Source organism: Colletotrichum destructivum, chromosome 3 (assembly GCF_034447905.1).
Source record: "Colletotrichum destructivum chromosome 3, complete sequence".
Classification (NCBI taxonomy): Eukaryota; Fungi; Ascomycota; class Sordariomycetes; order Glomerellales; family Glomerellaceae; genus Colletotrichum; species Colletotrichum destructivum.
The window spans coordinates 1,618,358-1,646,259 of NC_085898.1; the positions used below are offsets into that span (position 1 = coordinate 1,618,358).

Here is a 27,902-nt window from a genome sequence, read left to right on the forward strand (position 1 = left end):
GCGACAGGCGGCCGGCCGACCCCCAAGAGATCCCACCGATTAACAAAGGGCCAAGGACTGTGTGGGATTATGATGGCTGATCACCGCGTGTTCAGCAGAGCCGGGGGCAGACTTCGGTACACTAGTAGAGGCGGGGAGGGTGCTCCCTGGTGGGCCGATCAGCCATGTGCAACCACCGGTCAACGCGTTGGTGATCCGTGACGAAGCAAGTTTCCGGTATTCATCCTGTGGATGTTGCAGTCATCAGACGTTTGATCGGGGATAAGACAATGAGAGGGGGAGCGAAGTGTGTATGTGCTGATTGATTCCCGCTACATCGGGAGATGGGAGGGAGATGGGGCAACCACTGTCCGTACTGAGGTGCTGGATCGTGGATGCGGCGGTTTCGGAGGTGCATCCTTGTCGAGTGGTGGTGCTGTCGCGGCGTCCTCGGCAGGAACGCGATGGGGATGGATGCCGATGGATGGATCATGGATGGGTGGCTTGAAGTGAGGGCACATGTTGGCGTTGTCATCACAGTGGATGAGAACAGTAGACTGATGAAAGCGTTTGGGTTCTGATCCGGCCGGCCGCGAGCCGCAGGCATACCTGTAGGGCAGGTAGGATATCTGTCGGATAATGGCCAACTGTTGGCTGCACTGGAGTTTGGACAGTGACGGCGATAACTCGGATCCGTTCCATGGGCCCGCTAGCTGACAGTTCCAGCACCGGGCTGTATCGTATCTCACTGCAATATGCCTTGGGGGCATGTCGCTCATGTCCCCCATGGCCGCATGCGACGACCGGCTGACCCCGCCGTCCGAGTGCGGGTGATGCTTTGCCTGCTTTGCTGTACGGAACGTATACATGCAGATGGCAAGGCGAGGAGCACGTAACTGCCTTCGAAGGATGTATGGATGGGCAACAGCAGATTCAAGAATAGCAACCGACAATCAGCAACGAGCGTCAATCAGCACTCAGCAGCATGCGGCGGCAACGTGGGAACGCAACCAGGTTTACCAGGTACGCGGACTGGTGATGACCGCCGATCCTGTATCGAAACTAGCCCCTTCCCGGGAAACCGAGTCGAATGGCCAGGTTAGTGTGTATTTTGACTTTGTCACAGCTGGGCAAAGGTTGTGGTCAGCTGGACAGCACCAAAGGGAGTGTTGTTGGGACGAGAGAGCTCGAGGTTCCCTGACGAAGAACGAAGGTTCGGCACGCGAGCCAAATGAGACGAGGAAATGCCCTGACGGGCCGGCCACACGCGCCGAAGGGGAGGGGAGAGGGGGCGGAGGAGAGAGACTCTGCCGCACGTTTCCCTTTATCTCGTCATCACTGGGCCATGCGGTCATGTTGCAGGTAAGTAGGTACGCGAGAACCCACAAAACCACCAAAGCACGAAAGGACGACGCATCAGGAGGCCATATGCCATCGCGCCTGTGTCTGGACAAGAGGTGAACCGAAAACAGGCGTCAACGTAATAGTAGAGAAAAGTCTTGGGACGGGCAGGGGGGAAACAAGAAATACCAACTCCTCGGCACTTGGTTTTTAGCGGAGGACAGACGTGGAATCGTCATGTCAGTCTGACCTCACAGGGCACCGGACTGCCAAAGCCAAATGTTCGACTTATCGGTACCTTTGCGCATCCATGCATCACACAACGGGGAGGTGAAGGCACGGAATAGGAGGTAATTGGCAGAGATGATGGAATATCGGACAACAATGGCAGGGTTCGAGTCACTCTCCAAAGTATTTCGACTCTTTCTTCGCCCAACTGTGTGGTCCCCTGGGCCTTGTCGAAGGTGTTCGACTGAGTATTGGCCTTCATTTCCCGGCGCAGGACACGCATCACGGCAAAGGGCTCTGCTCTCACCCCTTTCTCTTGTCCAATTTTCGACACAGGTACATGACCGCTTTGGCTGCTGAGACCCAGATCCCTCCCACCCAACGACGGCCACCGAGATGTGCCGTTGAGCTCACCGCACGGAGGAAGATCAAGTACCTTTGGTTGGTATTTCATCAACCTATCGTAGTGTACGTAGACTACGTACCCACAACGCAATTAAAAAAGGCATCTCCAACTCCCCCCCATCTGCTGCTCTTAACACCTTGGACATCTCATGTTATCTTCTCACATTCCGCACTGACTGAACTGGTCTGGGAACAGTTTGGCATTCTTGCAACGGCGTGAATACTATACTTTAAGGCCCCAGACTTGGTAGCCGCAGTCGTGGTTCGGTTGCACACAAGAGGGCATAGCATGGTAGAGGACAACGCAAGGCGCACAGTAGCAAGCATGGCAGGTGCATCCGGCATCGCCTTGGGAAGACAATACAAGAAACGCAGAAAGAAAACAGTTTTATTATTATCATTGTGCGCGCAAGTATCCCTCTCATCCTGCTGGTGGCAGGAGACACGCACACACGCACGAAAAGAAATAGGAGAAATAGAGACAAAGAGGTCATACCAAGAACTGAGACGCAGCAGCGGCAACAGCCCCCCAAAGTTGAGGCAAATAAGGTGGAAACCGGGCGAGATGCGCCGCGGCTGTGCCACAAGGAAGCGACTGGCAAGACGAGGTGATGTTGCTTGGCTTGCTCTGTCGGCTACGTCTCCGCGACTCTGATGTGAGCACCCTTCGATGGTCACTCTGGAGCAGAGGACAGGACGAGAAACATGCAGAGAGGAGAGAAGGAGAGACGACAGAGTCATCACACACCCTCCCTCCTTTTCCAGGCCGGCGGACCCCCTTGTCTGACCAAAGAGCGGGTGTAGATGGCGTTGTACCCTGCCTGTACAGAGTACAGTATTCCTCTCTTACTTTCTCTTTCTCACTCACACTCGTCCTCACTCTTCGCTCTCCAGGTCGAACTTGAACCTGAGGCACTTACCATGGTCGGAGGGGACCGTTCCTGGTATCGGAATTGTTCCTTCTCCCTTCTACTTCATGCCTCCATAGGGATTTTCCTCAAGAGCCCGCCCCGTTTTGTCAATCAAGAGAGGACTAGGAAGGGAGGAACTGGGATAAGAAAGAAGGAGCAAAAGAATACGTACCTTGCCGTAGAGAATTGCTGCCCTACAGTATTTACCCTGCTCCAGGTACGAAGGCGAGCAACCCACCCCTGCCCTCGAAGATTCTGAAAGCTTCCCCCGCCCCTTCTCCTTTTTTCCTAAATTATCTTTTTTTTTATTCATTAATAACCTATCTACATCGATTCAAGTACTTACGACGGGGGGGTTTGTTTTATTTTTATTTTTATTTTCTCTTTGACAAGTCACGAAGACGTATCCTTCACTCCCGTCCCCTGTTGTCCACCTTCGGCTCCTCCCTGCTTGCCTTCGAGCTCCCCTGCCCATTCATCGATGATGTTAACCACACACCCCTAATGACGACACACCCTCTTCCCCATCGTGTCTCTCCCTTACCCTTCGTGCCCTGGTCTTTGCCCAGCTCCCCATTTTCTGTGCATCCGCCACTGCATTGCTGAGTTGACATTCCTCTGCTCACCATGAAGAGGTGCAGCCCTTTTGCTCAATCTCGTGCCCTTCCCCTGAGCCCGCCATTGGTTCTTCTCTCAGAAACGGTACGTCCCTAGGCCAGGGCGTCTACGTTCATGTCCAACTGTTTGAGCCCAACAATGACCGTATCAGCCCAGCGTCTCCGCCTTATGGGCCTCATTTACAACATGCACAGATACACTTGTTATGTATGAATGGGAAAACAGGGGGAAAACATCAGAGAGACAGAGAGACCTGGACAGAAACAGAAAACGGTAAAGACAGGTACCCAGTCAGCTAGGTAGGTAGGTCGAGGCGAAGTGGGTGGTGACGGGACGGACGTGGGGCAGGTCTTGCAGGTACGTACTTGAACCTCACTTTGAAGAGCTTAGCGCTGTTTCTCAGCTCACGCCCCATCGCCCTCCCATTTCCTCCCCCATTTGTCTTTGCCCATCCTCCTTTGCGTCCGCTTTTTATTTTTATTTCCTTCTCTGCGTCCTTCTGGCTTTTTCGCCGTCTTTTCTCCCCCCATCTTTTCCAGTGCCTGTTTGTGACCCCTGCCGGTCACGTACTGTACACCACGGTAAGGCATGCAAGGGAGGGAGGTACTTACTTAACATTGCGGAGTACCTCCTCACAGCCCGAGACCCCCTTCTTTTGCCCTCGAGTGCGCGTATCTTTCTTTCGCATTCCTCGTCTGGTCCTCGTTCATTACCCGCGGACCTTTGGGCCGTTAGAACCCCATCCTGGTGTATCCATACCCTTTAGTGCCTTGTCTTGCCAGAGCCCGCAGCACACACACACACACACATACACACACACACACTCTCTCTCTCTCTCTCTCTGTAGTGTCTGTCCCCCCATACCCATCGGTGGACGCTTTGTATCTCTGTACCTCAGCATACCACCCGCGACTGAAAGATACCCGCTCACGCCATGTGTACTCTGTACGCTATGTCGCTCCTCCTACCCATCCATCTGGGCACCCATCTTGGCTCGCTCCCGTTTTACCTCCACGCCTTCCCTGCACACACACCATCAACTTTCTCAGAGTGAGTCTGTCTTTCTCTCCTCACCCCCGTGTCCCCCGCTCGCACTCTGATGAGCCCTGTCCGTCACCCTACGCACCCTACGGGGTGATTCTCACCCTCTGTGTCTTCTTTGGCTCAGTACCTCGAGGCTCGCTCTGCCTTACACCCAGCACGCACACCTCTTTGGGGGCCCGTACCCGTTTCCCTTCGTTTCCACCCTCTCCCTCCCTCCTCTCTCTCTCTTGACCCTGTCAATTTTTTGTGTTGGCCTTTGCCCTTACTCCAAAATAAAGCACTGCTTTGCTTCCCTCCCGCTCCGACTACTCATAATTTCCCGGCACCCAGCTACCACTCCCGCCCACATAAGACTGACGGCCACCACACACTTTCGGTTTGTTGCCAGCCAGTCTCGCACGCACCGCATTCGCCCTCTTCTTACAACATCGACGACGATACTGACGACGACGACGACCATCACCCACCACTGACAAACTGGTCTTTGCCTCCTCAAATTGCAGAAGAAGGAAAAGCAATCCTTTTTCTATCCCGCTCACACACGACTTGTTCAGAAACGAATTTCAATTGTCGCCTAACGTTCGACAGACCCAGACACTCACACAAGAAATATCCCCATTGAGTCATCTGCAACTGCCGCTTCGCGTGTTGCGCCGCGCGCAGCCTTCCGAAAGGTCCCAAAAGTTTCATTGCGCCGAACCACCTCCCACCCGACTCACGTTCGATTCTCTCCCGGACAACAACCCGCAACCTGGCACTGGATCCCTAGCCAGCCGGCAAGCGAGCCAAGGACCCTTAAGAACGAACGAGCATCCGCCGCGGGAACATTGCATTGCGAGTTGCTAACGCTGTCGGTCCCGTCTCCCCCAACCAGGAAATAGACCCGAATCAGCTACTTGCATACCACCTGCCACATCACTCTCGCCCTCACGCCGTGAGCCATCACAACGACGGCTCGGGCCCGCTGAATCCAATAACCCAAGGCTAGAGGCAGGAACTCGAAGTCGAAACGACAGACGCCTGCGTCCTCGATTGGCCCAATTCGCCACTGCCCGTTCGCCCTACCAGACCACGCCTGACTGCTGGTTCGCCTGCAGTGTACCGGTACGAACCACCCGCGTGGTCTGTTAGGTCCTTTGGTGCGCCGCGTCGCATCGCACCGCGCGGCGACGCTCGCAACACCGCGGCAGGAGATCATCAGTCTCCCCACGCCTGCTGCTGCCTTCTCGGAGAAACCCTTGCCTACCAGATAGCGTTGTGTGTGTGTGTGGAACGCCCACCTCGATATCTCAGTGTCAACCTCTCCCACCCGTTCCCCGCATTTCCCATCCCTCTACGGGCCGTTCCACACGACCACCTCCCCAAGGATGCCGTCTCCAACAGCTACGCTTTCTCTATAAACCACCAGATCGTCCACCTTGGATCTTGCCGGGGGCCTCTGCAACCCGCGTGTAGCGAAGGCTGCCCCCACGACCAACATGTCCTCCACTTCTACTCAGAACATATCGACACCCTCACCCCTTTTCAACCCTGCCATGACACCTCAGACGGCTCATGTAAGGCGCACACGCCCGAGCCATGTCCAGACCATTCTCCCGTCCAACACGCAACACCAACAGCAACCACCTACTATACCCGCCTCGGCAATAAGCGCCTCCTCTGTGACTTCAAACTCACAACAGGGCTCGCCCATCATGTCCCCTGAGACCGCCGTCATGACATCCAACAGCTCGCTTCAGGCGTCCCCTGAGCATCGAGGCCGTGAGCTCCTCGACGACCAGTTCCCCACTGGCCCCTTCCAGCTGCCAGAGTCGGTCATCTCGAGGAAAACGAGTGACAACTCACTCGGCCAGACCCTCGTCGGCAGTCCCAGCGCAATGTCTGAGGCCGTGAGCAAAAGCGGCAATCTCATGAGGCGTCTGTCGAACAAGACTAGAGCCTGGAAGAACCGCCGCAGGACGTCCTCCGCCGCCCCTAATAGCCGTGACGGCAGCGTGGGCCCCGGCATCCTCCGTCGGAGGAGTGACAGCAACACCACGGCTCCGCCCGACTTTGCCGCGTATAGCGAGTCGGACGACGATTTCATTGATGATATCGAAGATCTGCGGTCCTTGATTGGCGGCCTCGACGGGGCTCTCCGAGAATCCTCATCGAATAGCACAACCGCCTCACTCGCCGGCTCCACCTCCCCTTCCAACACCACTGCCGGCCCCGTCATACCCTTTCAGTTGCTCAAGGGCACCTGGATCAGGAAGGTCTCGAAGAAGAACTGGAAGAAGCGTTTTATCCTGGTTCTTGAGCCTGACGCGGCCAAGATCTCGTGGGACAAGAACCGACCCCACAAGTGCCTTTACATTGACGACATCAAGGAGGTCAGGACCGGCTCCGATATTCGGCAGTATCGGATCGACCACGGCGTGCCCGAGACCGAAGAGTCCAGGTGGTTCTCCATCATGTACTCGGTGCCCGATAAGTCCAAGACAAAGATGATGCACCTCGTGGCCGACGACGCAAGCACCTTCTCCAATTGGGTCACCACACTTGGGGCTATCTCCAAGCATCGACAGGACCTGATGGCCTCCTTGATGGCGTTCAACGACCGAGCGATCCGCGATTATTGGCTTCATGAGATGACCAAACAAGGCGGTGAGAAGCCACTCTCCCTCGACGACGGCGACATCGACTTTGAAGGGGTTCAGCGAGTCTGCCGGAACCTCCACATCCATGCGTCTCCCAGTCAGCTTCGCGCTAAGTTCCACGCGGCTGACGTTACCGACACCGGCCGCCTGAACTTCTTCGAGTTCCAGACTTTTGTAGGCTACATGAAGCGTCGTGACGACATCCGTCATATCTACTACCAGATCGCTGCGAATCCGGAGACGGGCCTCACCGTTAAGGAGTTTCTGGACTTCTTGCGCAACGTCCAAGGGGAGAACATCGACGCCGACCTTGCCGCCTGGGAGGCCCTGTACAGTAAATTTGCCCGCAAGTTTAAGGCTAAAGATGCGGACGCGGTCCAGACCGACGGCCCGAAGATGGGCGACGCAGCTTTTGCGGCATTCCTAACATCGACTTACAACCTGCCCGTGCACAAGGAGCCCAAGGAGTACACACTCGACCGACCACTGAACGAGTACTTCGTTTCCAGCTCGCACAACACCTACCTGATGGGCCGTCAAGTCGCCGGCCTTTCCAGCGTCGAGGGCTACATCTCGGCTCTCGCCCGTGGTTGCCGCTGTGTCGAGGTGGACTGCTGGGATGGTCCCGACGGTCAACCAACCGTCAACCACGGCCGGACCCTCACCACTTCCATCAGTTTCCAGGAAACTATGACGACGATCAACAAGTACGCCTTTGTCAAAACCAAGTACCCCCTGTGGATTTCCCTCGAGGTACACTGCAACCCTCAGCAGCAGGCTGAGATGGCTCGCATCATCAAGGAGACCTTCGGTGCGCGTCTCGTCACCGTACCGCTCGACTCGTCCGACAAGCTTCCCTCGCCCGAGCAGCTCAAGGAGCGAGTCCTGATCAAGGTCAAGCGCCCGCAGCCCACTCCGGAGCCCAAGCCAGCGGAGACAACAGGCCGCCGTCGCGGCAACAGCCTAACGTCGCCGTACCCAAAACCGGTCCAACTCGACAACAGCATCATCCCGTCTCAGTCCCTGCCTCAGAGCCCCATCTTGAGCCCCAGCCATTCCTCCCGCCGGCTTGTAAGCAAGAGCCGCGTCAACACCATCACCGAGGGAGAGGTGCAGGACGCCCTGAGCAGCAGCACGAGCGATAACGACAGCGCCGGTGAGCGGATCCCCCCTAGACGGTCGTCAAACAAGACAGTCAAGGTTCTGGGAGACCTGGGCGTGTATTGTGCCGGAGTCAAGTTTGGCGGGTTCGACGCCCCCGACGCAAAGGCGTACAACCACATCTTTTCGTTCATGGAATCGAGTTTCATGAGGAACAGCAAGTCCAAGGAGGAACGGAGGGCTATCGAACGCCACAACATGCGGTACCTCATGCGGGTTTACCCCGATCGCACCCGAATCACCTCGAACAACTTCAACCCCGTCACTTATTGGCGTAAGGGCGTGCAGATGGCGGCTCTCAACTGGCAGACGTTCGACCTAGGAATGCAGCTCAACCAGGCCATGTACGAGAGTGGCACCGACAAGTCCGGATACGTGCTCAAGCCCACTGAGCTTCGCGAGATCAAGGTGATGCCTCAGGAATGGTCCGGTTTCAGGGAACGTGAGGAGGTTACCTTTAGTATCGACGTCATCTCGGCCCAGCAACTCATGCGACCCAACGGCATGCCCAATAACAAGACGGTCGACCCATACGTGGAGGTCGAGGTATTCCACTCCAGCGACAAGAGGGAGAAGAGGGATGTGGACCCCACCGAGGCCCCCTCCACCGACTCACCGCTTAAGTTCCGGACGCGCGTCATCCCGGAGAACGGCTTCAATCCGATTTTCGACGGCAAGTTCACCTTTAAGGTGACCACCAAGTTCCCCGAACTCATCTTTGTTCGCTGGTCGGTCAAGCTCTCCCACAATGGCGAGAGTTACAACGACCGCCCACCCGTTGCCACGCACACCGCCAAGCTCAACGGCCTCAAGCGGGGTTACCGCACGCTTCCCCTCTTCGACCACAACGGCGAGCAATACCTCTTTTCAACCCTTTTCTGCCGCATCAACATCGACAATGTCCAGACAGTCTTGATCAAGCACGATGAGGCGTCAGAGACAACCGGCGCCACCAAACCTCGCGGGGTCGGACGCGTCTTCAACACGTTCGGCACGCGCTCCAACAACATTAGCCCCAAGTCCAGCATGGACAAGTCGAGCTACGAAGGCTAGTCTTCGAAACCTTCACTTCTTGGCATAAAATTCCTTTGTTTTTTTTATTCCCCAAGTTTTGTATCAGTATCGACACAGATTTAACGACACATTACCGGGGCCCTGCAACTGCACCCCCCGGGCGACACGACACGGCCGAACCCAAAAGACAGAATTCAGCGCGCCATCTCTTTTTTTTTGGATCTAATGTGCTATCAACTATCAATACCCCCTTTGGCATTCGACTGCGGCGCACTGTTGGCATGGATGAGAACTTCCTGGAGTAGTCTACGACTATAGTTTCTTTCGTTTCACCCGCTTTCCTTGAAGGACGCGAGGCTTTTAGGGAGACCAACCGGACTTTGTTTCATTTGTATCTTGTCCTGACTTTCCATTTTTTCCCGGTGGAAATTTCTTTTCTTCTCGGTGCTGTTATCATTGGGATGGCGAAATCACGGGCATACAGTCACCCCGAGAGCCAGATGGCCGGGCGTCGACTTTTGAAAGGGAAACGGATAGCATATACCACATGTCAGGAATGGACAGGAACACTAGGATCGGGATCAATCCGACATGATGAAAGTAAGAGTCGAGAAAAGACCATAGGAAAAAAAGTTTCTTTTTCTCGCATACGAGCATCACAAAACCTGGCAGAAGTGACAGACAAACGCCCGCTTTGGGCCATGTTCTTACAAGTGCAGGATACAATACCCATCATCAGTACATTGGGGTGGGTTGAGAGGTGATGGATTTGATTAGGGGCTGGACCAGCCATATTGGGGAGGGAAGTGAGGACAACGGAACGCCTGGATGGTCCACAGGGTGGGGTTGGCATGGCAGGATTAAGCATTGACATGAAGCATGCTAATCTGGGATGGACGGAACGGGCGACGGCCAGGGGACCTGAATGTTTTGAGATGTAGCCAGACGAACCTGGGTGTGAAATGCGGAATTGGTTTTCAAGTGTTCCTAGGTCATACACCTTCTGATGGAAGGAAACGAATGGTTGCTTTGTTATCAGTGTCGTAGTTTTCCTCACGAAGCTTACGAATGAAACGAGAGAGAATCAAGACGGTATTTACAGCTTAGGTCGCTATGCTGTTAGGGTTCCCATTGACCTGTTTTCTCGGCGTCGCTGCGGTTGCGACGATTGTGGTGCGCTGGTCTGTAGTTTATCGGGAGATGTTGATGTGGGATGATAGGGCGGCGGATGTCTACCGAGCCCAGATTGCGGTGTAGCATGCATCACGCACTTTGATGATGGAACTTCTCCAGGGACAACTGACAAGAGGGAAGGTCCTGTCGGGCTGGTGTGTGTGTGTGTCATGCTTTCTCCGTCGATGATCACGAGGGGAAGAAACAAGGGTCATAGGTACTGTATGTTTTTTCTGTCGTGTCTCTGCTTGATACATTCCTGAGCCAGGGGCGGAGCGGGGTTCTTGATTCCTGAACAGGGTTAGTTTGGAGTATGTTTTGATAGTTTTTGGAATTGATGTTGACTCAGGTGATGATGATACTAAAGGGAATCTCAAAGTGTTTAAGCCTTGGTGGTGTCCAGCACGTCGGAGGGGTTGGGAAATGCTGTCGAGGCTAAACCGAACGTGGGAGGGTAAAATGTGTGAGGTTGTTTTGAATTCGTATCTGTGATGACAAGGACGAAGGATGGAGCGTACTGGGGCTTTAGGGGAAGGCGGGCTGCGGTCCGCTTGCGAATACGTGTACGGGCGAGAGAACCTGGCCGAGAGAGGTAAGTCGGTAGGTCGATCGAGATCAGATAACATCTGGTAAGATGGAATGTGGACCGCGAGTGTGTGCCTTGGGGGAGGTGATTAAAGTTTGGGGGCTGTTTTCCTGTCTTTCGTATGATGTTGTCGCAATGGAATGGAGATGGGGACGGACCCCACAGCAAGAGGGCCGGTAGCGGGGCGTTCGCGGCCGGGCCGGGATAGGGAATGGGCGTGTATCATTGTGTGAGCGCTAGGTGCTCCGTGCTCAAGGAGAGTCCAGAGGGGCAGAAGATTGCACCCAGTTTCCTACGCAGTACTTGGGGTGTGTGCATTAACATGTTGATCTCCAGGGCCAAACATGGGGTGACTTGAGAAGCGATGGAATGGAGTGGAAATTTAGAGGTATGGTGTAACATGTGCAATTTCCGCCCGGGAGTGGTCCAGTCGGAGAGGGTGTGCCGGTGCTTGAGGGGAGGATTCCAGACACTGTCTCACGTACAACGACATGGGCATTCAATTTCTCCATCTCTCGGTGATGCTAGTAAGGGTGCCTTTACTAAACTGCAACAAGGGCAAAGAGGAACGACATACGGACCGGGGGGCGGGATGCAAGCTCCCCGGGTTGAGAACGAGAAAGCGAGCAGGACGGGAATCTCGGCAGACTGCGGCTTAGCTGAGAGGACGCATGGCAATTGGCCAATAAGACAAGGTATTGCCTCAACCTTTTCCTTCCTCAAGATGCCTCTGGTTGTCCCGTGTCATCCGGAGGAGGGTCCGAAGAGGGTCCGAGAGCTCGCGTTGCACATGTCTGGGGAGGAGCCAGGCGGCAACAAGGTGATCAAACATACAGATGTCACTGTGAATGGATGGAGCTGTACAGACGGGCGGGCTGGGGGGGATGTGCGTGGGGAGGCAGGATATGGCTTCGAGTGCGGAGAAGGATTCGGACTCGGAAGGAGAGGCATTATGAGGTATCTCTACAGCGAGTTGTCTCAAATACTTGTCGTCGGAGAGAAATGACCTGGACTATGTTGGATCACACGCCCACGCAAAGGGAATTTGACGATGATGAGAATCGGAAGGGGTATGTTTGTTAACCGACGAACCCGGAGAGGGAGAGGGGCATTCTGAGTTGCACAATTGACAGGGTAGGGATGTTGACGGGCAGCGAAGATCAGCTAGGCAGGCGTGCGATGTACAGGTATTCAAACCTGTTCGGAACTTCGATGTCTGCAGCAGCACCTTGCAATTGCAGCACTCCGGAGCGAAAGTGAAGTACCTGTAGTATGATGTGCAATGACCATCTCGCCATGTGCCGCGTATGGGGTTCCCGTCAGGTGAGAAACAAGATTTGGTATGGGAGGAGGAAAAACTTGTTTGTAGAGTTTAGGGCCAAAGGGATATCAGCAATCTTGGGCAATTATTTTTCTGCCGCACAGGGATTATGACTTTTTGAGTCTGTCAGTAATTTTGGAGGAAATGGGTTAGACAGGAGGGAGTGTCAAATGAGAATTGAGCTCATAGCGCATGCTGCTTTTTCTACTCCGTCGGGCATTATGTTGCTGGTGTTACACTGAGGGCCGACGTACTGGATCGCGATCGATGGAAAAGCGACGAAATTCCGACCATCAGAAACGCCATGGGGGCGGAAAGGAAAGATAACAACGGTGCCATGGATCCTCTTGGGTGATCGCTTGAAATTTATGGGCCCCGAATAACGGGCTGAGTCATCGCCGAAAAAGTCACCATTTTCATCACGAACTCAACCAGCAGTTCCTCTTGGGTGATCACGATGAAGACGACAGGTGAGAAACAGATTTTGAAATTGAGCGGAAAAGAAAGAAACTTCCCAGACAGTTGGGGAAAGTGGAGATTTGGGGGATCCAACATTTGCGTTGGAGAATGTGGAGAGAAACGAATGGAAAGGAGGGATGTGTGGGTCCATGCGCGGATTAGTGCAGGGGTATCTAGTTTGACCCCTTCCCCTCCATTTCAAGAACAGGCAGGGGGTGGACTTAGCCCAAAGGGTGTACGATTCATTGAGCTGGAAGGGGTGCGAAAGGCGCAAGGAAGGGGTGGGTGGTGCTTTCCAACAATACGTATTGAGGAAACAGTTTGACGTAGCACAAGGTATTATTACGCTACATCAGAAACGCCAAATTTCTCTCATTCTTCTGAATCGTATGTGTTGCCTTCGACCCGTCTCATATCGTCTGTCTTCCAGCATCGGACCACCCCACTCAGCCGTACACGGGGTTTGGATTCTCCCGAATGGCCCGGATGGTCTCCTTCATCCGCGGGTTGGCGTCGAAGCTAGCCTCGATAAGGTCCACCACCTCATCCGCCGAAAAGTACAGGCTTAGCTCGCCGTCGTGCCATAGGTACTTGACCTCGTTGAGGTTGGACTGCAGCACCTCGCTCAGATACTTGAGCCGGAGCCACGTGGCCGCGTACTGCGCCGTCGTCGGGACCCCGTCCGCCCCGTGCTGCTGCCCCTGAGCCGTCGACCGCGACGGAGGGAAGAGGTCGTCTAGCTCTGTGATCTTTGCAATGAGCTGCGCTATCCTATAGGCATCGTCCTGGCCAATAGACGACGCGTCCATCACATCGCCAATGATTTTGGATGAGATGGCATCGACGAGGGACCCCACCGCCTGATACCACACAGAACGTGCCAGAATTGCTTCCCATGTCACCGCCAGGGATCGGACTCGCGCCACTGCCGAGTCCACGCAGCTATCAAGTTCGTCCTGTTGCATTAGACTTTGATCGCCTGTGCATTGCGTTAGCACTTGTGGCCTTAAGCCCAGACTAGACAAGAGCATTGCTGACCTCCCAGCAGGTCTCGAAGGACCGTCTTCTGCACCCCCAGCTCGTTAGTGTATGCGCGCGTTGCAGAGTTCTGTAGGCTCTTGATGTCGTTGTCGATGCGCAGCATGTTCTGGGCACGAGTCGTCAGGTCCTCGCGCGCCTTCCACGTTGACACCAGGTCGGCGAGCTTTTCGGACAGGTACATGGCATCGTTGTAGAGAAACCTACGCTTGTCAGCCTAGGCCGGATATCATGAGAGACTACTTACATGTTCCCGCCAATATCTAGTGAGTAGTAGTGCGGCGACACTGCTCGAAACATGGCTAGTGCAAAGGTCGGCAAACTAAAGAGGCCCGGAGCCGCGGCTGCCACGGGGCTGCTCTCGTATCTGTTGACCGTTAGCTAGATGCTGTTAGGTGATGAGAATGACATACTCAGGCTGTGTGAGAGCTGCGCCGTCCTCCAAGATGGCCAGGATAAGCTCTAGTACTGGCTCCGGCATAGAGGATATGTGGTACGTTTCTTTGAGAACCATTTCCCTGCTCTCGGCATGCTCGACGGGCGTCGCCTTCTGCTTCTTGGTCTGGGTCTTTGACACGTGAGGCTTGAGTTCGGGCTGCAGCTCCGTCGCGTCGTCGTCTCCCCATCCCCAAGCATCAGCCGCGTCGTCGTCATCCTCCTCTACTGTTTGTTCCTGCGGCTCCTGCTCTTTGAGTTCTTCTTTACTCTCCGTCGCGTCGTCATTGTCGTCCCAGCCCCAAGCATCTGCACCATCATCCTCCTCCTGAGTGGTTTGCGTTGTGTCTGTAGCATCGGCACTCTCCTCCACGTCATCGACTCCCCACGCAGCACCCCAGTCATCATCGGTTGTGGTGCCAGCGACGCCGTTTGCCGTCAACTGCTTGCCTTCAGACCGCGACACCATCTGCTTTTCGACCTTTTCGACCTGTCTTGGGACACCAAGGCCTGGGTGATGTTAGTCTGGCATCGATGCGAAGAATAGCGGAAACCGACCGTTCGACAACTTGACTCTGACGGAGTCGAGAGCCGTCTCCCTGCACTTGGCAAGCCATATTGATGGGGCACTGCCGACCCACTCCTTGAGTTCCGTAAACCCTGTAAACCCGTTGGCCTCGAGCACTTCGCAGAAACCCCGAGCGGACTGGATGACGGCTTGGAACTGATCGAGGTCTTTCAGCGTCGAAGGCACTGCAGCGTCTAGCCACACCTGAATGAGCCTTGGTACCACATCGCTCATCATAATAGGGCTAAAGAACATCAATAGATCGGGTGTCAGTCTCCTGGCCATAAATTCGACCAGTTTCTGGAGGTCTGTCAACAGTTCGTCTATTGACCTGCCGGCTTCTCCATGCAGATCGACTACGTTCTGCTATGAGTTAGCGTTTGTTGAGTACAAGGGTGTTTGTGACCGACCTCGTCAGCACGAATGGACGGTAGTGATGAAGCCTCGACGTCCATTCTGGGGGAAACAATGGCCTTATCAACATCATGCCAAAGCCGTGACATTCGATCTTCGACTTCCTTGTATGCTTGAAGACCGATGATGGCCTCCGAAAGGGTCATTTGTTCGCCTACGTCCTGTCAGCCACCTGACTCGCTGATTGAGGGGGGGGGGGGGGGGCATACCATCTCGTTTAGTGTATATGGCAAGAGATCCGATTTCCAAGTCTGTGTGAACGAGTGACGCCCAAACATGGTCGAAAACATCGTGAACGTGCGACTTGAGCTCGAACGCTCGTAGGTCCAACAGTCTCATAACTCGACAGGCTTTCTTGTTGACAGGCACTGCGTCGAGCTCCGCCCATGATTCTGCATGCGTCAGCTTTCTCTCGCGGTGACAGGATCGAACTGGCCATACTTTCCAGCCATCGAAGGGAGTCGACGATGCGCCGCTCTTTCATTGCCTGCTCGACTTCACCCAGAAGCTCATTCACTTGCTGTATCCCTCTGAGCACCTCGTGCAGCTGTTGAGTGTAGAGCACCTCTTTCTCCAGAAATTGAGCGTGTTCCTCGGCATCCTGTGTAGCTTTCCCCGAAACCTGCGGAGCCTCTGATTGTCGCACAATATCGTCGGCCAGCCTCTTAGACCGCAGGATGTCTTCCTGAAGCGTCTTGGCGTTGTTCACCCAGGAGCTGACATCGCCCTTGGTTTCCTCATTGATCTTATGGATTTCGGACTACGCATGCGTCAACAACATGCCTATGCGAGCCACAGAATATTATCCGTACCTCCAAGTCCCCTTTCACCCTCTCTAGTGCTTCGATCGCAGGCGATAGGTCGGAAGAGGAGAGCGGTAGCGAAGACAGTTGCTCGTCGGGGAAGTGTCCTTCGAGCGCGAAGCCGACTATGGCCTCTCCGACCTGCGCAGGAACATGCGAACCTTTCTCAACAGCCATTTTCCTGTCGTAATCGCGTGCGCCAGATCTATGTATGGCTTCTAGAAGTTCTCGGTATCGTGGGCCGGTGGAACTGCATTCGGAATCGGGATGCGACTGCTGGGTGTTACTCACTGCTCCTCCGCAGTGACTGATGCAGGGTCAAGGAACCTTCGCTGGTATTGCGGGATTGATACTGAGGGACAGCTACGAGAGGACTTTGCCTCGTCGTGGCAATACCAAATTAAACCAGGGGACAAGACTACAGGTAATTATGACGGTGGTAGCATAGCTGTCCCGAAAGGACAACCAACGTCACAGTTCGGCGCCGGAGTGGGTACGTCCCTCAGCACATTCCGAATTTTTGCCGAGCGGCTGGCGCTTGAGGACTGCCTGACGCGGCAGCCGACTAATCGTCCCGCTGGTGGCTTTTGGGAAAATCACAAAATAAGGACAGACTCCACCGGTCCCTTGCCCTGGACCTTGGAGGGGCAGATGGACCAATGCGTTCATCGGACAGTACACTTCGGCGACACGATACATCTCTCTTATTCTTGTGCCCCGCGACAACTCAGACTATTGCGGCAACTCACAGACGCAGCGCAAAGGTATCCCCGATTCCAGTATTGTTTTCGGGATCGTTAGAGGCCCCAGCAGACAGCTTCTGTGTCTTGTCTTACCCCTCCATCTTCGAGTCAGGCAGGAGGGCCTTTGGTCGGCGGTAAGGAAACCGCTACCTCGTTTCCTATCACGGGCTGGCCGGTGTGCTTCAGGAAGGCTCATTGGTCTTCTTCACCACCGATCATTAGGCTGAAAAACCGCCTTTCTGTACGGTAAGCTGCTGCGCCTTCCGTCCTTCTCGTTATTCTTTTCCTTGGGCTTCATACAAAATCCCCGATTGGCTCATGTCGTCCTGTTCCCTGCTTTTCCGCCTGCTGTGTTTTCTGGTCACGATGGCGCATCCGCCGCTTCACTTCATGACGACGAGCTTGCATCAACACAACTTGTCGGTTCAACCCAAGCGTCCCCGTGTCGAATCCGACATATCAACATGCTTAGGCTCAGAGCTAGTCAAGTGACGCTTGCCATTGCGGTCGTACTACTAGGCGTTTGTACCCTTCGCTATTACGGTGAGAGCTTGCCCTGCGGGACCGGGTATGTATTCTCTGGAGAGCTTTGGTTGGCTTGCAGACAGCCGTTCTCTGTTTCCCTGCATCTACCCGCTCTCTGGTTCTTGTTCTCCCTCCATATTCCTCAGCGCCGAAACCCCGTTCTTCTTTGGGTGGAAAATCCAGGATCCCGTTATCATCGGACCCCAATAACGGTTCAACAATTTGGGACAGCGAGTTCCCGTTTCCACGTCCGCGGGCCATGAGTCCCCAAGCTATCCTCTTTCCGCCCCCTTTCTCGTGTCTTATATCACAGCATTCTTTCCGCGACCTGCAGCCAAGCATTGAATCAAGCTAAGACCTCGCCCAGATCTTTCCACATCCTGCTTGCAAAATCAGACGTCATGTCGCCCGAAGAGCAGCGCACACCGCGATTCCGCAAGGTGCAGAGCTTCAAAACGGACTACGCCCCGTGTCAGATTAGCCAGTATGTCTCCGAGAGGAGCGGCATGCAGGTGATCGTGGCCGATCGCAAGGGTCCCAAGACCAACGGCTACTTCACACTCGCAACCGAGATCTTTGATGACTCCGGCGCTCCTCACACCCTCGAGCACTTAGTCTTCATGGGCTCCAAAAACTACCGCTACAAGGGGCTCCTCGACAAGCTGGCCTCCCGAGCCTATTCCGGCACAAATGCCTGGACGGCGGTGGACCACACTGCCTACACGCTCGAAAGCGCCGGCTGGGAAGGCTTTTCTCAAATTTTGCCCGTGTACCTCGAACACGTCATCTTGCCTGTTCTCACCGACGAGGCGTGCGTGACTGAGGTGCACCATATTGACGGCGAGGGCAACGATGCCGGTGTTGTGTACTCGGAGATGCAAGCCGTTCAATTCAAGAGCGCCGAGATCATGGACCTTCGAGCTCGTCGCTTACTTTACCCAAAGAACGTGGGCTTCCGCTACGAGACCGGCGGCATGACCGAGGCGTTGCGCGTCCTGACACCCGATCGCATTCGACAGTTCCATCGGGACATGTACCAGCCCCGCAACCTTGCGGTAGTCATCATCGGCGAAGCGGACCACAGCAACCTGCTGCAGATTCTCGACGAGTTTGAGGAGAGCATCAAGGACGACTTACCGCCCTTGGACTCACCCTTCAAGAGGTGGGTAACTGTACAGTTTGCGAAGTACACAGTGATGCTGACGTGAGACGCAGACCTTGGATCGACTCAGCACAGCCACCTGCGCTCAATGAAACAATCATCACGACGGCCGAATTCCCTGAGGAAGACGAATCCGTCGGCGAGATTACCATAGCCTTCTTCGGACCCAGCTGCACCGATATCATCGAAACATCTGCTCTCAACGTACTGCTGACATATCTATGCGGTTCGTCTGTCTCGATCCTCGAGAACGTCATCGTGGAGAAGGAGGAGCTAGCCAGCTCGGTCTCATACTGGTGGGATGCCAGGCCCAACTCTGTCATCTGGTTCCAGCCGACTGGTGTTGAGACAGAGAAGTTGGAGTTTGTTGAGAAAAGAGTGATCGACCTCCTGAAAGAGGTTGCATCGAAGCCGTTGGACATGGAGTACCTCACCTCCTGCATCCACCGAGAACGTTTGCAAGTCAAGTTCCAGGCCGAGGAGTCGGAGGGCTTCTACTCCAACAACATTATTACGGACTATCTTTTCGGCAAACGGGATGGCTCCACTCTCAGAGATTTGGAGTCTCTGTCAGAGTACGAAGAGCTCGAGAAGTGGACGGATGCTCAGTGGAGAGACTTTCTCCGCAAGTGGCTTTCCGACGCTCCCCACGTCTCCATCCTTGGCAAGCCATCTCAGAAGCTTGCCAAACAGCAGAAAGAGGATGAAGAGGCAAGACTGGCAAAGAGAAAGGAAGAGCTCGGCCCCGAAGGTCTGACCAATCTCAAGAAGCGCCTCGATGCTGCCAAGGCCAAGAATGACGAGCCCATTCCTGCCTCGGTGATCGACCAGTGGCCAGTTCCGGGCACCGAATCGATTCACTTCATCGAGTCGGACACAGCGCGGTCCGGGAAAGCCAAGGCTCTCGGTCTCTGCAACAACACGGCGCAGAAGGTCGTCGACAACGCCAAGCAGGGACACGACCCCCTCTTTATCCAGTTCGAGAGCGTGCCGACAAATTTCGTTCATCTGACTGTCTATCTCGGCACATCACAGGTGCCGATCGAGCTTAAGCCTCTGCTTCCCATCTTCAACGACAACTTCTTCAACACCCCGATCATGCGCGACGGACAAAAGGTCGGTTTCGAGCAGGTCGTCATGGAGCTGGAACAGGACACCATTAGCTATGGTCTGCGCTCTACAAGAGACTACGGTGACCCTGACGGCGTCATGGTCCAGTTCCAGATTGAACCTTCGAAGTACTCCACCGCCATCAACTGGATTCGAACAATGATGTTCGACAGCGTCTTTGACATCCAGCGCCTCAAGGCCGGCGTCCAGAAGCACCTGGCCGATATTCCTGAGCTCAAGCGTGATGGTAGATCCATGGCTGCAGAGGTCGACATGTCTATTCACATGAAGAAAGAATCCTACTCTGTCGCGAAGCGGGCGCTGGTCAGGGCTGTCTACCTGCGTCGCCTCAAGAAGCTCATTGCTTCCGACCCCGACAAAGTTTTGTCATGGTTCGAGCAGTTGCGCACATCGCTCTTCACCTCGAACAACGTGCGTGTTCTGGTTACGGCCGACGTAGCGCGCCTTCCCGAACCCGTCGCCGCCTGGGACCTCCTCAGCAACAATCTCAAGGGATCTGACGAGTTAATCCCCATCATCAAACCGCACACGCTTCTTACGCAGGAGGGACAGAAGCCCGGCACTGTCGGTGCCGTCATCGTCCCCATGACCACAGCAGACAGCTCCTACGGCATCAGCACCGCCAAGGGCATCACCTCTTTTGAGGACCCGCGTCTGCCCGCCATCATGGTGGCGATTGGGTACCTCGAGACGACCGAAGGCCCCCTTTGGAACTCTGTCCGCGGCCAGGGTCTGGCCTACGGCTCGTATTTTGGCCGAGAGCTCGATACAGGCACGATTCAATACAAGGTGTACCGCTCGCCGGACGTGAGCAAAGCATTTGCGGCGTCGCGCGAGACGATTCGCAAGATTGCTGAGGGTGAGGTCGAAATTGACCGCCACCTGAAGGAAGGCGCTATCAGCCAGGTCGTTGTCCAGTTCGCCGATGAGCAGTCAACGATGGCGTCGGCGGCAGCCCAGAATTTCATGCTCGGCGTTGTTCGCAGTCTGCCGCTTGACTGGCACAAAAAGATCATGCGAGACGTTCGCGACGTGACCAACCAGCAGATCAAGACGGTGCTGAAGGAGCTCATCATGCCGCTTTTTGAGCCGGGCAAGAACAATATTGTCGTTACATGTGCTCCAATTCTGCAAGAGGTCAGTTCATGTAGGACCCCTAACATTATGATTTTGCTGACTGTCATCTAGAACATTGAAAAGTCTTTCAAGGAGATGGGTTACAAGACGGATGTGCAGCAGCTCGCTCATTTCCACGATGATTACGGCCTGAAGGGCGAAGATGACGAAGAGGAGCTTGAAGACGACGAGGACGAAGAGGACGAAGAGGACGAGGACGACAGCGAGGGCGACGATTTCAGTGACGAAGACTCGGATTAACGTGCGTAAAGACGTAGAAGATAAAGAATGATAGACCAAGTATCTCTACCGCTCCAATACCAAGATAAGATGAGGCCAACGACAATGGCGGAAGAAATCATGATAATTGCAGTGACGTGTTACATGGTACGTGTCCACATGATAGTGATGTGGATTGCGAATCGACGAGAGAGTTCCACGGCGAACATCGGGTCGTCGACCACCATGATAGCTCTGGCGCATGAAAAGCTCCTTAGTCCAGTTTTCCAGGGATCAGGTCTCCTTCGATTGGAGATCACCGCGCAAACCCTGGAGCAATTCGATTATGTTATAGGCTTGGCTTCCAACAACTTGGAGCTTCTTAGGGAACCTGACGCAGTGTCACACGCTGAACAAGGCGCCGTGGTTCCATTTGAGACGAATTGACCCCTCGCGGATGAGCATGAGTCAGACATCGAGAGGAAGGTCAAAAGAAGCTCAGGTCGTTGTCGTGCTAGACCTCTGCTGGTCTTTTCCGTCCGTATTCTAGTCTATTGCTCCGGGAAGACGAGTGTTTCTCCTGTTCGGGCGTCGGATTCGGAGCCGAGCAAGCGGTTGGTCAGTCCGGACAATGTTGGCCGATGTGGGGTTCCGCATAGATCAATACACAAGACGGCTCGCCACCTAGGCGTGCTGCACCCAGTGTTGCCGAGGTACCTAGGTAGCTAGCATAGCTTTTGCAAACTTCGCCCCCCCGATCTCCTTCCTACTGTAATTGGAGTCATCGAGCCTTTCGTTTGGACAATGCCGCTGATTGGGTTCGAACCAGACGGTTCCTGAAACCGGCATTCAACTTCGACTTCTTCAATAATCCGTTGAAAAGTCCGCTTTGCCCTCGCCGGGATGGACTGTCTCGGTCAAGATCTAGACTGTTTCTGTATGACTCACATGCAGACCTGTCTTGCTGTTGTCCCTTCGTCCAAGAGCATTCAACAACGATTGGGTGGCGCTACTGATTTGAAGTGCAACATCACTGCAAGTCGTTCTTCTGGTCCGCTAGGCTCTACTGTGTACATCGCTCGATCGAGCTGGACCAATCTTTTCCACCCGATATGTACGCCAACAGTAGTTCCAGTGACACCTGTTGATGACGTTGACGCATCCACGTCTCCCTCCACTCTCTCTGGCTAGAGCCATTTCGAATTAGAACGGTCAATACACGACACGCGGCACTCTCTTAGTCTCGTAACCGTGTCCACGGCAGAGTGTGACTATAATCGCCACCCAGGCAGCCCACAACCATTTCGGTTTCAGTCATCTTACCGACTAGCCTGCAAGGCTACAGTGGCGGTTCCCCTTGGTCGCCCTCTTATGTACGGTACTTTTGGGCTTTGGTTAGGTACCTAGGCAGGGAGGAGCCTGAAGTGAGCGCGTCTCTTGGTTGCCTCCTTGACCTCACCCCACCTTAGTACGCTCATTGTTACTGGCTATCGGACCAACATATATAAGCTGGCGTAGAACCTCCATTCATTGACTTTGCCGACCGCATCATCCATAGCCTCTCAGTTTCGATGATATACTTAGGCAAGATGGATTTCTCGACCCTTCTCAGGGGCAACTTTACGGCCATGGCCGAGAACATGACCAGAGGGAAATCCTACACTGGCAACAGCAAAATGATGGAGAGTCTTCTGCCCATGTTGGGCGGACAGTTCAACCCGGTCTTTCGGTCCCTGCTTCTGCTATATCAGATGATTGGCTCTAACCTTGGTATCGACCCGACTTTAGTCCTGACACTGGTTGGTTTCTTATGGGCTGCCAATAGAGTCGCTCGTCAAGTATACGGCGCTGTATTCCGACTGATCCAGGAAAACTTCATGAGCAGCATTCACATCACTAGCACAGATGAGATTTACACGCACATGATGAAATGGTTAGCACTGCAGCCGCTGATGGCGAGCTCTCGCTCTTTAACGGCCGAGACTGTAAGCAAGACCGCATGGGAAGAGGAAGAGGAACTCGAGGCGCTGCAGACGAGGACCATTGCTGGTAGTGGCGGTGGCAACACGGAATACCTCAACTTTTCTAATCAAGAAGCTAAAGCTGTAAGTTGGCCTATCATCATGACGATAACAGAGAACTGATGACATCTGCAGCCTCCCAGATATGTCCCTGCAGTGGGCGTCCATGGTTTCTGGTTCAGAGGTCGCTACTTTAGACTGCAGCGAAAGTTGCAGAACGTGTTCGATGGCGAGGCGAACTACGGGACGTTCAGAAAGGAGGAGGATCTCATCGTGTCGTGCTTCGGCCGGAGCCCAGCCCCCATCAAACAATTACTTTTGTTTGTCAAAGAATTCTATTACCAGGACCACTACGCCCGCACAACGATCAAACGCCCGAGCCCCGCACCGATGCGCCGGTACGGTGGGCGTTACAACTGGAGCCAGGTTGCCAACCGCCCCGTCCGACCCATGAGGACCGTCGTTCTTGATCCGAAGCAAAAGGGCCAGGTACTTGCTGACATGAATGAGTATCTTCATCCGGCGACCCCTCGCTGGTACGCTAACCGTGGTATCCCACTGCGTCGTGGGTATCTCTTTTATGGACCACCTGGGACCGGCAAGACCTCGCTGTCGTTTGCGTTAGCCGGCGTCTTCGGTCTTGACATCTTTGTCATCTCCCTGCTTGAGCCGACATTGACAGAGGAAGACCTTGGGACGCTATTCAACTCACTGCCCCGTCGTTGCGTGGTGCTGCTGGAGGATATCGACACGGCAGGCCTGAGCCGTGCGGATGAGGAGCCCGAAGCCGCTCCCTCGGACGGCAAAGACAACGCAAAGTCCGACGGCGACAAAGAAGAACGGGGCAAGAAGACGAACAAGGACGACTGGAAGGTGTCTGACCTCGCGCGTGCCCTGAAGAAGGAGGCCAAGGACGACAAAAAGGGCATCTCGTTGTCTGGACTCTTGAACGCTATCGACGGTGTGGCTTCGCAAGAGGGCCGCATTCTGGTCATGACAACAAACAAGCCCGAGTCTCTAGACGAGGCGTTGATCAGACCCGGCCGTGTCGACCTGCAGGTAGGCTTCACCAACGCGACCCCTGCGCAAGCAACAGAGCTCTTCCAGCGCATGTATGAGGCAGATGGTGCCTCTCCGGCCAAGCGCATCGACGGGCATGTCGCTCCGCCCACCCACCCCGCGCCGCCCATCACCGTGAACGACGGCACGTCTTCCACGTCGTCGTCGTCGTCGTCCTTGACGTTCTTGTCTGCCTCGACTGCTTCACCTACAAAGCCGTTCTCTTCCGACAAGCCCTTGTCCGCGGAGCTTGCTACCGAGGCCGAGAAGAAACATCATTTCGACAGCGAGGAGCTCAGACGGATCGCCGCCGAGTTTGGCGCCCTGATCCCGGATGGACTGTTCAGCCCAGCCGAGATCCAGGGGTTTTTGCTCAAACGAAAGAAGGACCCTAGACGCGCGCTGAAGGAAACGGCTGAGTGGGTTGAGGGAATGCGACTGCAGAAGGAGAACCGGACCAAGGTGCTTAAGGTACAGTGAAGCCGTCTTTGATATGTCATGGTGGCTGGTCTTGTAGTCGTTGTCTACCAAGCTAGTTTCTACGTTCATCTGGCAGAATTTCTTGCCGTTGTTTGAGGGAAGGGGAAAGAGGGAGGGGCCTTTCATTGACTGGTGGCTGCTCCGGTACGTTTGCGATGATTTGATGACGCACGATGGCATGTGAATAGAAAGACATCAAGAACAAGACCTTTGGCATAAATCGAAAAAAAAAACGCATCGCGTAAAGCGACCCCGTTGTGTCTTGGATTTGCCCTTCATAAGACCGGATCATGTCTGCAGTGTAGCAGCTGCTATTCTGCGGCATGTCCCTTTTCCTTCGCTTCTTGGCAGTCCATCATGGCAAAGCTTCTGAGGGATAAGCCACGTCCATGTCCGCTTCACCGAGCTGCTCTGCCGCATACACATCGTTGGAATGCGTCTCGCCCGCGTTATCGTGGGCATGCGCATCATCATACTCCTCGCCATCTTCATCGTACCCATAGCCCTCCCCATCCTCGTCCTCATCGCCGTACTCTTCGCCAACCTCCTCCATGGCCTCGTCAAGACCAGACACAGGCGCAAAAACGCGCCCGTCGTCGTCAAAATCGCCATCCTCGTCGTCATCACCCTCACTGTCATCCTCTTCGAGACTGTCTTCCCCGGCTGACATGAGCTCCTCCTGTATACTCGTCTCCGGATTTGGCGTGCCCGTACTGCTGCCCGCCGCCGCCGCAGCGGCCACGCCGCGCGGTCCGTTAGACTTTGTGACGCGGTAGGCGGTGCCCTTGCGCTTCTTCTTGGGCTCCTTGAAGCGGCGGCCGTATAGCACACGCTTCTCGGCGTCGGTGAGCTCGAGGTCCGGCAGTGGCACGTGGACGCTCGAGGCGCCTGGCGGCGGCGTCGTGTCGCGCACGTCAAAGATGCCCGAAAAGTCATCATCCTTGAGTTTGCGACCGAACTGGATTGCAATCATCTTGGTCTTCATGATGCCCTTGGCCTTGGCCCACGTACCCTGGTGATACCAACCGCTGTTATAGATGTCCACCTCGGGCCGCTGCGGCGCCTCGGCGAAGAGTTTTGCGATGAGCGGGTCGGATATGTCGCAGATCTGCCAAACCTTGCCGTCTGTCCAGTACGACTTGCCGTCGAAGACGTGGGACTCGTGGTTGTCGCCCTGCGGCTGGCGCTGCTCGGTGCGCAGGCTGCGGATTGCATGCCATGTCTCGCCAATGTGGCCTGCTTGCAGTTTGCGCATGTTGAAGATCATTGTCTGGTACATCCGGTAGGCCGGATCGGTGCGTGGGTCGATGCCGTATTTGATGATAGCATCACGCCAGGGCCCGCCCCTGAATTGGTAGCCGACGTAGCCGACGCAGCGCTTCATTACATTGGCGTTGCGGACGATGGAGCCGAGCTTGTTCATGAGCGACCGGCGTGTCCAGATGGGGCGTTCCTCCATCGCTTCTTGCATGCGTGCGATACAATGTGTGACCTCCTCGTCGGTACCGTCGTAGGGTGACTGCGGCCCGTCCGGAATCGGGTACTGGTCCGCCTTGAGGAAGTAGCCGATAAGGGTCGGCAGTTGAGTATTGATGAGCTTGGTCTGGCCAGCCTGATCGAGCTCCGAGCGAACGTAGGGGTTCTGGGAGTAGTTGTAGATGAAGGGCAAGGTCATCGGCGTCCACACCGGCGGCGGGATGATGTCTACGTTCGGCCCCTGGTCCACGCCGTCGACAAACTTGAAGTCCCTCATCTGCGTGACTGCGTGTGTCAGTGCAAGTCTTGCTTAATAGTGTTAGAGTGCCTACTGTCGCCAGGCATGACCTGGTTCATGAATCTCGATATGAAAGGAGACTGCTCGAGGCCCCAGTGGAAGTCTGCCATGCCTGCTTTGCGTTAGCGGAACCAACACGCAAGGAGAGACACTCGTACCTCTGAAGCGGTGCGTGTGTTTGATGACGCCGACGGCCTCCACATCGTAACTGTCGACATTGTCGTGCATTTTCCGCCGCAAAACCTTTGGGTTGTCCAACCTGGACCTTGAGTAGATCTGCTCTCTCGAAGGGCCCGACCTGGGGATGTCGGTCATCTCGACCTCGCCCTCCCATGGGCCGTCGGACCCCCTCTTCCGCTTTCTGCCGGTCCGCTTCGGCACCGTGATCTTTAAAACCACGTTGTGGCTGGTGGCACTATGAGACATGATGGGCCTGCGGAAGGGGCTCTCGGGGTTGAGATAGAACGGGATCGTGTTGCGCTCCGTGTCCAGGATCTGGCAAGGTCAGTCTCTGCCGAGTATAATGGACCGGGAGAACACACATTGTGAAAAGACGAGATGTTACCAAATGCCTTTTCTGTTCGATCCAGGTTCATGACAATCATGGGAACTTCGACGGCACCCATGGCCCTCTTGGGGATTGGGTACCGGGGTGCCGAGTTGCTATTTTGCTGGGCTGCTGAAGGGCGACCGCGCGTTCCATTGGGTTGAAGGCCCTCGTGAGCGCTCTCATCCATCATGTCGCTGTTGATACGCTCATCTTCGATGTCAATGTCGATAGATTGCATGTCGCTGTCTTCCACCTATGGGTTTGACGTCGCACTCAATTGCTGCACGGGGCTGGCTGATCAGCTGTTTCTGATTTTAAGGCCTCATGAGACCCTGTCTCGTTGAACGTGAACAGAGTCGCCAAGTCGAATTTCAGGCCGTTCCGGCTGAGGTTGAGCTCAGCGCCTTAACGCTGCACTGGAATGTCTAATGCTGTTCCGAGCAGCTGAGATTGTTGATGAATGAGGCACGGTGCGAATGCAGTCCTGCTTTCACAGCTACGGTAATCCCCTATGCGCTGGAGGCGGCAAACGGGGGCGGCAAACAGTCCCTGCACTGTACTAAAATGAAGGCTAGGTTGACATGTGCTTGACTGCAGCAGACAATTCAGATGAAGGCATTGCAAAGAATTTTATTTTGGTGTGACCCGTTTATTACAAGGTACGAATCTTGCCAGGTGAATAAACTCGGCGTGTTCAAACGAGAGAGTGAGAAAGAGGGAACTCCATATCTGTCTGTACACAGACGAGAAATCTAGGGCACGCGACGTGTCCATTAGCAATTGCCAGCCAACAACACCGTTTACTGCGTTTTAGACGCCTCAGGCGGCCAAGTCGTCCAATGTCAACTGGTCGTTCCCAAAGAATTGGTCAACCGCTGTTTCTGAAGTATTAGCTTGGACCCATTGTGATGTGATGATGCCCACAATGGCCCGGATAAGCCATAGGTGAAAGTCCCTGCAAGGGCTGGCAGGTGACTTGCAGCCA

General features: G+C 54.8%; 6 protein-coding genes across 6 annotated transcripts; 4 read left to right on the forward strand and 2 right to left on the reverse strand.

The window, feature by feature from the left end:
* Window positions 1-1,704: 1,704 nt before the first annotated feature.
* Window positions 1,705-2,093, forward strand: CDEST_04583 (uncharacterized protein; the record flags this gene model as incomplete). Its single annotated transcript, XM_062920742.1, has 1 exon — window positions 1,705-2,093. One exon carries the CDS (start codon window positions 1,705-1,707, stop codon window positions 1,906-1,908), a length of 204 nt encoding a protein of 67 aa, XP_062776793.1. The 3' UTR covers window positions 1,909-2,093.
* A 2,406-nt stretch (window positions 2,094-4,499) lies between these two features.
* Window positions 4,500-9,788, forward strand: CDEST_04584 (Putative C2 domain, phosphatidylinositol-specific phospholipase C, X domain, pleckstrin). The gene has a single exon (XM_062920743.1). The coding sequence runs from the start codon at window positions 6,005-6,007 to the stop codon at window positions 9,377-9,379; it is 3,375 nt and encodes a 1,124-aa protein (XP_062776794.1). The 5' UTR covers window positions 4,500-6,004; the 3' UTR covers window positions 9,380-9,788.
* Window positions 9,789-13,167: 3,379 nt separating this feature from the next.
* CDEST_04585 (uncharacterized protein) lies at window positions 13,168-16,577 on the reverse strand. The gene is made up of 9 exons (XM_062920744.1): window positions 16,147-16,577; window positions 15,776-16,094; window positions 15,544-15,726; window positions 15,331-15,488; window positions 14,911-15,283; window positions 14,331-14,862; window positions 14,165-14,284; window positions 13,918-14,120; window positions 13,168-13,858 (listed from the first exon to the last, which is right to left on the reverse strand). Exons 1-9 carry the CDS (start codon window positions 16,312-16,314, stop codon window positions 13,326-13,328), a joined length of 2,589 nt encoding a protein of 862 aa, XP_062776795.1. The 5' UTR covers window positions 16,315-16,577; the 3' UTR covers window positions 13,168-13,325.
* A 222-nt stretch (window positions 16,578-16,799) lies between these two features.
* CDEST_04586 (Putative peptidase M16, metalloenzyme, LuxS/M16 peptidase) lies at window positions 16,800-21,158 on the forward strand. The gene is made up of 4 exons (XM_062920745.1): window positions 16,800-17,126; window positions 17,773-18,567; window positions 18,621-20,835; window positions 20,887-21,158. Exons 2-4 carry the CDS (start codon window positions 17,807-17,809, stop codon window positions 21,073-21,075), a joined length of 3,165 nt encoding a protein of 1,054 aa, XP_062776796.1. The 5' UTR covers window positions 16,800-17,126; window positions 17,773-17,806; the 3' UTR covers window positions 21,076-21,158.
* A 1,384-nt stretch (window positions 21,159-22,542) lies between these two features.
* On the forward strand, window positions 22,543-24,758 carry CDEST_04587 (Putative AAA+ ATPase domain, ATPase, AAA-type, core). Its single transcript, XM_062920746.1, has 2 exons — window positions 22,543-23,138; window positions 23,190-24,758. Exons 1-2 carry the CDS (start codon window positions 22,605-22,607, stop codon window positions 24,591-24,593), a joined length of 1,938 nt encoding a protein of 645 aa, XP_062776797.1. The 5' UTR covers window positions 22,543-22,604; the 3' UTR covers window positions 24,594-24,758.
* A 57-nt stretch (window positions 24,759-24,815) lies between these two features.
* Window positions 24,816-27,781, reverse strand: CDEST_04588 (Putative transcription factor IIIC subunit 5, HTH domain-containing protein). Its single transcript, XM_062920747.1, has 4 exons — window positions 26,910-27,781; window positions 26,526-26,862; window positions 26,402-26,479; window positions 24,816-26,354 (listed from the first exon to the last, which is right to left on the reverse strand). Exons 1-4 carry the CDS (start codon window positions 27,153-27,155, stop codon window positions 24,949-24,951), a joined length of 2,067 nt encoding a protein of 688 aa, XP_062776798.1. The 5' UTR covers window positions 27,156-27,781; the 3' UTR covers window positions 24,816-24,948.
* Between the last annotated feature and the right edge of the window lie 121 nt (window positions 27,782-27,902).